This window comes from Watersipora subatra, chromosome 2 (assembly GCF_963576615.1).
Source record: "Watersipora subatra chromosome 2, tzWatSuba1.1, whole genome shotgun sequence".
In the NCBI taxonomy this organism is placed as follows: Eukaryota; Metazoa; Bryozoa; class Gymnolaemata; order Cheilostomatida; family Watersiporidae; genus Watersipora; species Watersipora subatra.
The window spans coordinates 18146475-18159731 of NC_088709.1; the positions used below are offsets into that span (position 1 = coordinate 18146475).

The window sequence follows — 13257 nt, forward strand, 5'->3', positions numbered from 1 at the left end:
GAAGATTTAAAAATTTAACCAAACAAAATATGAAGTGGAGAAACATCTATTCAATTCCTTGCAGACAACAGCTAGCAACAGAAGGTCATGGATGGCTGCCATAAAGCCAAAACCCTAGTATGGTCTAGGTCAACTAGTGTGAGGGAGCGAGAGGGAGAGAGAGCATGCACAAATTGGCTTCAGAGACAAAGCTCAAAATTTTAGACAGTTTATTAGCAACTATAGATTTGCTTGCAGTCCTAGCAAATATTAGAAAAGGCACCATAACACAGCATTACATAGCTTTCGCTGATGTAAGTTATCCTCAATAAATTTGGGTTTCAATGCCATGGTTTACACTATCCGGTATGGAAAAGTTATAAATGTGAGAAAAAGATTATGCGGCAGTGCAGTTTGAATAAAATCGGAAATAATAAAACAAAACTAAAAATAATGATTAACTATGAAAGGTAGGTACAGCGCAGAAAATACTTGTAGATAAATTGCTGTAGGTGAGTAGTGTTTGTATTATTTACATTAGTATCATGAAACTTGTAAAAACAAATCTATGGGATCCGTACCAAAATTCCACTGAGAATTTTACGTTGTTGCTAAAATATGTTGTTCATGACAAAAACTGAATAAATTTTTGCAAAACTTAGAAAACCGTTGCAATTACCTACCTTTGATACAAACTGTGGTTGCAACGCAATCAGAGCAAGCCAATAAGAGACACGTTTTACAGACTTGGGATATCTCTCTTGATACGTGCTCTGAGCACATAGGGTAGGTGTACTGTCCTGGGTTCTTAACAAACTCTGAGATGCTGATAGTCAAGTGAGACTCATTGAAATATTCCTGATGAAGCTAGAAACCATGAAAATCTGTACACAAATCGCTACTAACCTAAGAATGATCCTTTATTGTCCAAATAACTGGTTAAGAGTAGAGAATGAATGGACTAGTACGTGGCTCTATTAATCTGAGATTTTTTTTCATTTTTAACAGATACCTATTGGGGTTGCTGCAAAGATTACAGAATCCATCTCAGGGTCAACACAGTAGACTAATACAGATTGTCGATATTTGTTTGTGTCACAAACTAATCTCAGCAAAATTTATGTTTCATAAGATGTAGAACAAAAATGTTTAAAATATTCTCTTGTTGTGGTTGGGCCTTTAGAGTCTAACTATCGGTGTAGATAAGCATTGTGGCAACCTACAAGCTTGCGCAAAGCTAAGACTAAAAGTATAAATTTTGTTCAAATTCTCTTAGTTGAGAAGTTAGTGAGTCGTTGTAGTAACTCAAACATCAGCTCTTATTATAAATCAACACTGTCAAACAAACTATATACTTCCAATCATAGCTAATTTTTAAGACAACGAAAAATCTCATTACCACATCAGCTAGATTGAGAGCTTATTGATTATCTATGCACAAAGATAATCATGTGAACATATAAAAAGGAATTAAAGCTGAGGATCCCCACTGATGAACTCATGGGTGATGACCACAGGTACCTGAAAGTGCTTGTCACAGATTGTTTCAACACATCTTAGGCAGAACCTAACGGCGAGTGAACTGTCTTCACACCGGCTGCATGTAGGATCACATGTTGGAGTTTCTTTTGTACCGATATCCAACTTATCAGTTTCTGGTTTTGGAAGAGACTCCACGTTCACTTCATCATCAAGATGTCTGAATATAAGCAAGAGAAGCAGAGCTGCAGCAGAGTAGAAACAATGAGTCATCAATTAGTAACATTATCAGTGCTTCTATTAAACCTACTAATTAAAATCTGTTGCGATAAATAACATAATAATTCTTGCAATAGAAAATACTAATAAAATGAATTGTAAAAAAGCCATCACTGTTACACCACTCTGGCGGGAGCTTTGAGCTACATCTAAAGATTTAATGGTAGGGGTAACCGGGGCACCGTGGGCCCAGTGGTACGGCGGACCACCTCCCTTTTCACTGAGAAAAATTATTTTTAAAATAGTCTTCTCTTAATTGTTGAACAGGATATGATGTCATCTTTCAGCCATATTGTTTTGAAAACTCTGCATGTCATTTTCAGCTACTGGTTAAAAAAATAATTGATTTTAAGACCTAAAAGTAAATTTGAACACATTTGATGTTCAGGTTACTTGACCGAAAACTTATACATATTTTTTGTTGTTATTGCAACACATAATACAACTAACCTTGTTCTTTGGTATGGTGTAATTTAAAGTCTTCACCGTTAAAACTTTTAAAATTTTAAAAGTTTGCCCTAGAAAAACTAATGTTGCTTTTGAGTTAGTATTTTTAAGCTTTAATAGTATTTTAATATGAAAAGTGGAGTTTCAAAAGAAGTTTTGAGATGGAGTTTGTAACCCCATCTCAAAAGCTCCCCTTAGAAATGTTGCGACGTTAATGCGAACTGCAGTCAAAAGTGTGATAGAAGATGGCATATCTGCTAGGAAAGTGTCGCGACACCTAAAGATTCCCCGAGCCACTCTAAAGCGTTGTCCAGAGGTTGCTAGAAACCATGGCATTGAGAACGCTTGCATTCAGAAAATGAATGCCACAAAAAGTCAACAGTCGTGCTAACAGACACACCTGTTAAGCTTCAGTTAGAAAAGGAGACCAAAGAAAGGGAGAATCGAAAGAAAAAACCTGGTAAAAGCAAGGTTAGTTTTTTGTTGATTGTTGAATAACACACTCCGATCACAACGAAGTAAAAAATTGTATTGTACTGCAAATTTATTTGCAATAGCAGCTATTTTTATACAGGCTACCGCACCTATAGAGTCCAGCAGCGAAGAGGAGGCAGAGCTAGCAGTTGCACAGTCGGATAGCGAGGAGCCAACCAGCGAACCTGAAGACCTACCCACCTCAGCTGAAAGGCCTATAGTTATTGGGGACCTTAAAGTCTCCAATCATGTTCTAGTAGTAGTTAGAGGAAAGAGAACTGTGAAGCACTTCGTGGCAGTGATACTTGACGTGTGTAACACTGATGACACCATCGATGTATCATTCTTCATACAGCGCGGGTCCAACTTTATACCCCCAGAGAAAAAAGACATTGCATCAGTTGACATCTATGACGTTGTGATGTTGCTTCCAAACCCTTCTGTTATTGGTGGCACCCAAAGAACGTGCAAGCAATTTTGCTTCGATATTGACTTATCCCCTCTGCTTTAATAAGCAATTGTTTTCGCCAGACTGTGTCAGAACTATTTTTTAGATGTTGAACACTCCAGTGGAGAGATTTTTAGAAATATATGCTTTTTTATAGTTTTGTATAATACATATTGTAAGCTTTACCAAATAATTTCAATAAATGGTCTAAAGCGTTTCCGTGGCAGTAGTTTGATGTGTATTTCCACGGTACCCCAGGGTGCGGTCCACAGTACCCCGGGACCGGGGTACCGTGGACCACTTGTAGAGGGTGCAGAGAAAGTATCCCGTGGCTTGTGTTACCATTTGACAGTGTTTTCAGTAAATTCATTGTGTAGCCCACAAATCAAAGTATGATATGGCAAATTTTGAGGGCTGTATCTAGAAAACTGTTGCGTTGGCATGAATTCTTGTGATTTCGGGCCCGCGGTGCCCTGGTTACCCCTATGTTGCAGCAAAGTCATAAAAATTCACCTCATGGCACCTCAAGGAAAACATATGCATTAATTAGTGCTTTGTGGCCTCTAAGGATCAAGAGCTTCATAGTGCAGTCTAAAAGACTACCAGCAGGTAGAAACCTTTCTTAGGCTGTGGTAAGTCTATAAATATATATTTCCGCCTGCAATTTGAAAAATAGATTTCCTCTTAAAGAATACTCACCCACAGACGGGGCAACGGACACCTGCCACTTGCTGGCTATTACTTTGTACACATGATGCACAGAATATATGAGAACAAGGTAGTTCCCTCGGGTCTCTCAAGTTACTCAGCTCTTGCAGGCATCCACTGCATCGCACCCACTTATCCATATTACAGGTAACACCTAACAATGAAAAACTAGAAGTGTTCACGAAACAAGTACAATTTAAATTATATTTACACTGTGCCAGCTCTATATATACTCTATTTACCTATTCAGCAGTTCGCCAGCAGAATAAGTCTCTGATTGCCCAATTTGAGGGCAAAGGCCAAATTAGACCATGAGATTGAACAGCAGCCATGACTCAAATCGAGTGCAACACAATTGTACCACAAACTGAATGTGAAGTAATCTGAATGAAAATAAATGAGACTGGCTGCTAAACTTTTAGCATTAACATTGCATTCTCAGCCAAATGCCATGATGACAAAATACTAGCTACACAAAATCTAGTATATCAGAATCTGTAGCAAACAAAATTGTTTACAGAAACTGTAACGTGGGCTGGAATTTAAAGGTATTAAATTTAAAGACATTCATGTTGAAAAGTATAGCAGAGGCTCAACATAACCCCAAAATTTGTTCAAGCATAATTTGAAAAAATGCCTTCACACTAATACTAGTACCCTGGCAGCCCAGTGTAATGAGAGATCATCAGATGTAATAGTTATGTACACAAATATTCTATCACGCAACATGGTAATTGAGAGGTGTAGATAGTAGTGCGCCTGTTTGCTAAGCTGAGTGTTTGAGTTCAAATTCTGGCGATGTAATCTTTATCCTTAACATACAACGGTGGTTACGGATGACTGGGCACAGCTCTTATTATAGTAAAGATTGCTCAAATGCAGATGAATTATATACACATCATATAGACATCATATATACATTATATACGCATTATATACGCTTCATATACACAACATATACACATAAAACTTTACAAACTGTGATAATGATATACATGGTGGTAACATGATCAGTTTGTGGCCTACCCTGACTAACACTACCCTTCTACTGAAATCTTGAAAAGAGACAATGCATGAGCAGCTGTGTTATGAAGGATTGGAGTAGAGCACCAAAGTGTAGAGACCAACAGTATTAGCAAACTAATTATTTTGGTTAGCAATATCCTGCATTTTTCACAGAAAAAGCTGTGAGGCTCAAAAGCAAAGTTCTAGTTACAAAGACAGAGAAAAACATTGACAATGTGTAGTGTAGATATTTGCTGTGGCTACACATAACAATGCTACTGAAAGGAGTTGTGTTGAGAAACAGACTGACCTATGAGAATAGGCCTCAGCTGTGTGAAGCCCAGATCGTCATTCACAGATTTTTAAGTGTTGCCATGAAAGGCTAGTCGGTATATAGAGTATTTACTATAGATCATAGACAATCTTTGATAGTGATAACAATTGAGTAGCTATTTGCATTGACATATTTTGCTTAAAGAAAAACGCTACATGCTAACAATAAAATAAATTAAAATATGGACAACGAATATTTTAAAACATTCAGTTACCTAATGAATTATGTGAAATGTTTCCTGAACAGTTCCGATTACACTAATGGCTTCCCTAAATCTGTTATAAGTAAGAACATCTTTACCAACATAGAAAGTTATTTGTGTGAAGTTTTGTAGTTATCATAATCATTCCAACACCAATCTTGGACATGAAAAGCGCGCATCGAAAATTAATAAAATTGAATCAAGATCATTTTAATAAACCATTTAAGGCAATGATAGATGCGTTGGTTTTATTTCCACTTACACAAACCTACTTGTTCATTTTGAAACAGTGCATTGACAACACATCACCAGTTTGTGAGCCATGTAAAAGACAAATTTCTTTGGTGTGTAAAGCCAGGCATTTGCTCGTAGTCTAATGCTGTTTGTTATAGTGTTTGAAATAACAAAATTTAACTATGTGTATTGCGGTATTGTCTAACTGCCTCTTTATTTACATGGTAAACACTAGAGCTCTATTTCCATCATACACTGTTTTACATACAGTACATGAAGGTGAAAATCAAGCATCACAAAAACTACATTAGATCCCAAATTATCAATGTAAAAAGAACAAACATAAAACAGCAATATAAACAGATAATCCACGGCAATAGAGCTCCAGCATTACACGCTTAGAACACCTAAATGATGACAACACGAGACCTCTAGCCCAAAATATAATCTCATATGGTCAACCTAATAGAACCAATCATTGAATGATCTCTACATTGTTGATCTCTTCCAGAATACAACTACATGTGAAAAAATTGTTTGATTCGCGGTTAAATGATATTAAATCTAGACAATATCATTTGATTGAGTCAATAATTTCTATCTGTCTCATAACGTTTTTATACGAGAAGTTTGTAGGGAAATTGGGTATAGGCGACAAGTCCTAACCATTTTGTGAAGTAGCTTGCACAAAACCATTTGCAGAATTTTACTAGGACTATTCTTAAAAGCACAAACTTTTAGACACTGACATTAACTTACTGCTATAGAAATGGTGCAACCATAATATTGCTTTACCAAGCAATATTGCTTTATGACTATATTTGACGAGGTTATTAACCTCGTCAAATATAGTCATAAAGCAAAAATATGCAATCAAATTTAAAAGTAAATAATTAACTCCAACAAACTGCAACGCATGCTCTAAGATCATTATAGGTTAATTGCAAGCAATAGATATCAACTGGTAGAGACATGAATCAGCTTCCCTGTGCATTTTCATGTAGAAATCTACAAGTTGAAGGTAGGTTAGCAAATTTATTGTACCCCAAAATATTAATGTTGCTCTGCCCGAGAAAAGTGCAAAATAGTTTGTTAATCTTATTTATTTAATACAAAATTTATCCCAAAAATTCTGAAGAGTTGTTTGAAAAATACAACGCCACCCTTTATCTGAACGTCACCTTTAATAAAGCGCCACTATAAGGGAAGTGATGAAAAATAGAGGGCCATGGCATTAAAATACTGATTTTATGATAATTTGGACCTATTCACAATATTACAGATATTAATTTATTTACTGGCTAAACTTTGCCTTGTAACAACAGTTTCATTTTTGGCACAAACGTGCACTTTGCCTGAGGTCAAAATTTGTTATGGGGAAATTTAAATCCAGAGGCTGACCATTACACATCGAACCATAAAAATGTTCATTTGAATATTATAAAACACTCTGATACCAACTAACAAAGTCATAAAATAAAAACTTACTATTCTATATATAAAACAGTAAACATGACTATTCTATATTTAGAACAGTATATTTTACTATTCCATACATAGAAAAGAAAGTTTCATATTTTTATAACTGACTATGTATATAGTTAAAGTCAACTACTAAAGTCATAAAATAGAAAACTATTACATATATATTTATAAATCTCAGTGTTTGTCTGTCCAGTTATAGCGATAAATATTTAGCAATGAAAAATCGTTTTCGTACTGGATTTAAACTCGTGACATCAAATCGCAAGTCTGCTATCGAGTGTGCGTAATCAAAGCTGTGCTTGTCACACCCATCGCTCTTACCATATACTGTATATCCTTTTCGCACTTTTTATTATTAATTTATACAGTGCGTCCTCCGGTTCAGTGCGCCTATTATAGGATTTTTTCGCTTCACGATGTGGATCACAATGTTTTTCGTCTTGCCATAGGAGGTTGAAAATGTTTTTGATTTTTCTGCCATACTATTGCAATGAAAAAAATTTAATCAAAATTAAAATTTGGCAGTATGTGCTAATTATGTCGAAATAACAAAGAAGCCAATATATTTGCTGAAGTCCTTCTCCCAAACCTTGAAAGAGATATGCTGCTCGCTCTATATCTTAGCTCAGCATTATTCGTTATAAGTTATACTGAATAGGAAACTGAAAACAGATGGGTGATAAAATTTTGCCAATGACAATGTTGAAGGTTAGTTTGTTATAAAAATAATACATACTAAAACAGCTTTAAGTATGTATTTAGTAAGCTCAATTCATTTAAGCTAAATTCAATGTTTGTGTTATATGTCTGTATCGAAGGTAAGAACTCCCTGAGGTACGCACTGCATTGTAGTACATTGCAATGTCACATTTCATTGCAGATCATAACCTCTAGATAAATTAGAGTTACTGTAGGTAACTATAGTTTCTAAGGTTAAACCATAACTGTCCCATGCAACTTTTATCGTATTTTCTAGGTAAATCAGACACGCTGATTCCGATTTTGTAGTCAAAATAAAGATCGTCCACTAACTTTCAAAGTCATGAAGGATTTTTAAAGCGTTTCAATATCCGTCTTGAAAACAACACAGTCAGCACAACAAGCTCCGCCCATAAATATGTGACGTAGCCTAGCTTTTTAGGAATGGAAATTAGGGATGTTTAATCTGATTTAGAGTGGTAGAGATGGGTGTCTTAAAACCTATTATTAACTAAATTTAGCCTCTAAAATAATCTGTCTTTTAAGAAAGGTAAATAAACTATTTAGAATTGCTCGTAGCTTGTTACATGATGTTTAATAGGCTGAACGCCAAGAAAAATGAGCTCAAAAAAGTGCGATTTTATCACAAGCTAGCTATGTTGTCGCTCTTTTTTGAGCTCATTTTTAAATATGCAATGTTAAATACATAGCTTATCTACCTTTCAGAAAAGACTGAAATTATTTTGAAGGCTGAATTTAGATAATAATGGGTTTTTAAGACACCCATCTCTATCATTCTAAATCGGACTAAACATCCGTAACTTCCGTTCCTAAAAAGTTAGGCTACGTCCCATATTTACGGGAGGAGCTTGTTGTGCCGATCGTGTTGTTTTCGACACCGATATTAAAACGCTGTAAAAAAGCCTTTATTACCCTGAAAGTTGGTGGACCAACCATTATTTTGTGTATAAAATCGGAATCAGTGTGTCTGAGTTACCTAGTGAATGCGATAACAGTTTTACGTGACAGTTATTGTTTAACAATTTATTTTGCTACTAATTTTTAATCTGTACAGAGCGTATATAAGCCTTTGGTGATTTTTACCAGGCGGTGCTTGCATTAATTAACTACTATTGGTTTCCATACAACTCTATATGACATTTTCGTCTTACGATGCCAACACTGGAACGAATTGAAATCATATAGTTGTATACCAAATCATTTTTCATTGTAATTGTAGCAAAACAGACTTTGTTTAGCCATTACGTGCTAATTATTTCACTTTTTTTCTTTTAATTTATTTCAACTGTGCAAAACACTTTTTTCAAGATATGAAATTTAAAAGTTGCAGTTGTTTGAAAATAGTTTGAAAACCTTTATAGTTGTAATTTTTTGCCTAATTTATTTAAACTGCGCAAACACTTTTCTAATGATTTGAAGTTCGCAAGTTAGAATGGTAACTGTTGTTATATGTTAAATAAAGATAAGTATTCTGTACCAAGACTTTTTATTACCTGATCAATGCTGGACATTCATCTAGTGTATATATACGTACTAGCCGCGCCTTTCAGCGTTGCCCGAGTATTAAAAATCAGCTCATAAACAATGAAAAGTGAGGAGATTTGCTTACCACTTGCTGGCAGGCAACTCTCCAGCAATTGGAAGGCCATTGCCAAGTGGCTTGGCACATTGCCAATGGAAAACTACACTAACCTAGTTAGTAAGCTTCAAATGCCGGTAGGCAATGACATTGTGTCAGCATTGTTGCCCAACTATGCTATTCTAGTTATATATATATATATGACAACTAGGTCATATATATATACGAGGTCATATATATATACGAGGTCATATATATATATATATGACCTCGTATATATATACATATATATATATTGTCCGAGGTCGTATATATAGATGTCCGAGGTCATATATATATATATATATGACCTCGGACATCAATATATTTTATATGCATATATATTATTCGGTATTTATCTACTCAAGCTATGATATAAATAGCTGTTGTGTGTATAAATAAATGGTTGTGTGGAGATAAAATACATTTCCTACATTACTTGCAGCCAAAAACTGGCTTTTTATGTGCATTAGAATAGGAGTTATAAGTGTCGATCCATTGTAAACCATGTTTAGATAAAGCTCTGATGCTATCAGATAATATGCTATAAACCTGCAAACCTGCAAGTTATATAATTATGATCTATCAAATCCTACAAATATATATATATATTCAAAATCAAGTTCCATAAACAACCGACATTTATAATACATTCAGAAACAAAAATTAAACTTTTTAAAACAAAAATATTAGCATCATTTGCTCGGCCAGTTGCATTCTGATTATCGCCTTCGTTTGAAACTATTTCATATTCTTCTGGCTGTTCAATACTTCCCACAGTGTCTTCTGACCTCAACTCTTCTTTGGTACATCTAAGCTAGTCGATATTAGCATCCGAACAACTTTTTAACGAAGCCAAAATTTTACGCAATGCAATTTACACTTCTCGCACCAATAATCAAACAACCGCATATAATCAAAGTATCAAAACAAGTAAGAACTATCTAAAAAAGTAACAGCACATATTCTATCATAAGAGCAAAACCTTTTTCACATACATCAAAGTAGCAAGAATGCGTTAAACAAGGAACTGCTATTAGCCTGATACAGTTAGTAACTGTTTATATGGAGCTACATTCAAAACTTTAACGAAAAAACCATAAGGATTTGGAGTTGGAAATGGATTTTGATATGAAGCAACAACGGAAGAATTAGTTGGTATTGATTTACATGTAAACGAGTCACTAGTAATACAGTTTTATGGACACTTTTTTACTGATCCTTTCTATTATTGGTTCGTAAAGATCAAGAATATAAATGACGGTCGATTGAATGACAGCGCTCTATTTTTCAACCCATCTCCCATAGTGACATTCAAATAGAGGTGGCGTTCAAATAAAGGTAGCATTCAAATACAGGCTTTACAGTATCTAAAACCTTAGGATTGTTCAATCTCTCTACGAGTGTCATATTGATTAAATAATATGCCCAAGTGATAATAATACCTAACATCGGCAGCACTATATTATAAAGCTCAAAACCATTTGGAGATAATGATTTTATAGTAACAATAAACATCAGTGTTTGACAGTTTCTACAACTCAACATGGCTGTGGCATCTCCAGTTCATGGTTTGTTAACTGATGTTAGCTGACAGTGTGGTGGCAGAGCTCATATGGAATGCAGGGGTCTTTGGTCTCTTTGTCAGAGTACCATGGTTTCTCAGATTGCCATCTAATGTTAGTTGAACTGGCTTGCTCAATGTATGCTGTTAAACGAACTAGTCTTCTGATAGCTACAGTACATGCTGCAGGCTTCTCTAATTGTCTTGGCCTCATTAGAAATTTCTCTCTCCCTCCCTCTCCACTCTCTCACGCCGGACAGTCTTTCTTTTGTCTCTTCGATTTAAACTTGCTTTCAGGTTTATCAGACGAATCTTGAATGTCATTAGCTGCTTCTATTTGTATGTGGCTTACTTCCAAACTTTCAGAAAACATGTGAAATGTTTACTCGCAGACATCCTGAGCTTATGATGTGTTGGTGGAATTCCCATGATGCTGATCGCAAAACGATTAAGCTACTAATTCCACTAAATTGTTCATAATTGAAAAACTAATAGCATTAGCATTATGCAAATAATTTTCCAGTACTCCTCAGTCAAGAGCACTGCCAACAATATAACTCATGTTTGCTAGAACTTTTAATTTTGTGCATTTTTTCAAGCTGTTTCATGCGTATTACGTTCTAAAATTCACTGTCTACGTTGATGAATAATGGTATTATACAAGCCTATGGTTCATACGATATACTATTATTCTTAACAAAGCAATGTTTTAGATATAAGTAAAATACACTGAAAAAAATTTCATAAATGTTTTTTGGTTGTGGTTAGTTAACGATTTCATGTAGATCAACTGCTACAATTGCTCAGTAAGTTGCAAATCTTGCGAACTCATGCACTGTTGGCAATATCCATCATAATTTTGCTTGATTTGTTTGATAAAAAAGAACAGATCCAATGACTCAGCATATCATTCTCCATATACATGTATCTCTATCTCCACCTCTCTCTTTTCCGGGGGGCCTCCTTGGACGCTCTCTCCTCTGCCTGCTGAGGAGCCTCTTCTCCCACCCCCCTCCCCCCTCTGGAGCCTTCATCTCTCTCCCCTCTGCCTCTGAAGCCTCTACTCTTTCCCTACCTATGGAGCCTCTTCTCCGACCCCCCCCCCTCTAAAGCCTCCCTCTTTCTTCACTCTGCCTCTGGAGCCTCTCCCTTTTCCCTACCTAAGGAGCCTCCTTCACCATCATCAGCTGACCCTTTTCTACTTCCCTATATCAACTACCGAGCCTCTACATAAAAGGACTACCATGACTCTCATCTAACTATCGAAGCTCGCAGCCGTATGGACCGAGCAAGCAAACATGGACGACCGTTCAAGTTAGGGCGTAACTTTTATAAGCTATTTTAACCTATTGTCATTAATATTATTGTTTAGAATTTTCTTAGTTGTGTATTTTAATTGTTGGACTTATAGAATAAAGAATTAACTTTTACTGATAAATATCAATATTACTTACAACAGCTTAACACCTTCACTTGTACTTGAACCAGTAATAATCAAATTAGTTCCCACAAGCTAAGCAAAAGTGCACAAACCGAACATATTCAAAATAGAATAATATGACAAGTAATTTCAACATTGATGTTGTGTGTGGATTCAGATTAGTTATGCATAACATAATTTCTCGACGACCACACATAAATGTTTACTAATACTGTTTATGTCATGTTTATATTACGGATTATAGTCCAAACCCCGACAGGTTTGAAGCTCGACGAGTTTGTACTTTGACAAAGGTTGGTCCAATCTCGACAGCGGTTGGTCCCAATCTTATTATAATAAGTAAATTTATTAATATTACAATTATTATATTTCTGTATCATTATTTTATTTATGAAAGTTTACAGTCTATATTCATATTATTTTCTTGTGTTTATTGATGTTCTCAATTTCCTCTCTTGAGCAGTTCATTTACAATTTTGGTATCACCATTATAATAATGATTATGCAAAAGGCATGCTGTCAATTTAAAACTCATTTAGCTTAGGCCTATATACTGAACATCAGATAACCACTGGAGGCTAATTCTAGTTTGTGGGTGTAAAATTTCTTCTATCACCATAATATCGGTGATGTTATGGTGCCTCACAGTGCCTCACGTTGCGTGTTCGTAACTCGAGTTGCTGTTTAAAGAACTCGGCCTGAATTTTTGATGAACTCGAGTTGTGTTATTACGCAAAACTAACACGAGTTTGTAAAAAAGCAAAGTGAGTAATTGGTGTGTCTCATTTACAGAAATTTAATAATAATAAATTGAATATATATACATATTTAAATTATATA

At 35.3% G+C, this 13257-nt stretch overlaps 1 protein-coding gene across 1 annotated transcript in view; it reads right to left on the reverse strand.

Moving 5' to 3' along the window:
* The window catches only part of LOC137388866 (E3 ubiquitin-protein ligase TRIM71-like), a 28582-nt gene that overhangs the window by 14011 nt on the left and 1314 nt on the right, over positions 1 to 13257 (reverse strand). Inside the window, exons 2-4 of the mRNA XM_068075337.1 lie at positions 3806 to 3968; positions 1501 to 1678; positions 663 to 846 (exon numbers count right to left, since the gene is read on the reverse strand). Of these exons, the coding sequence (XP_067931438.1) occupies positions 663 to 846; positions 1501 to 1678; positions 3806 to 3954 (511 nt within the window). The 5' untranslated portion in view covers positions 3955 to 3968. The remainder of the gene's footprint in view (positions 1 to 662; positions 847 to 1500; positions 1679 to 3805; positions 3969 to 13257) is intronic.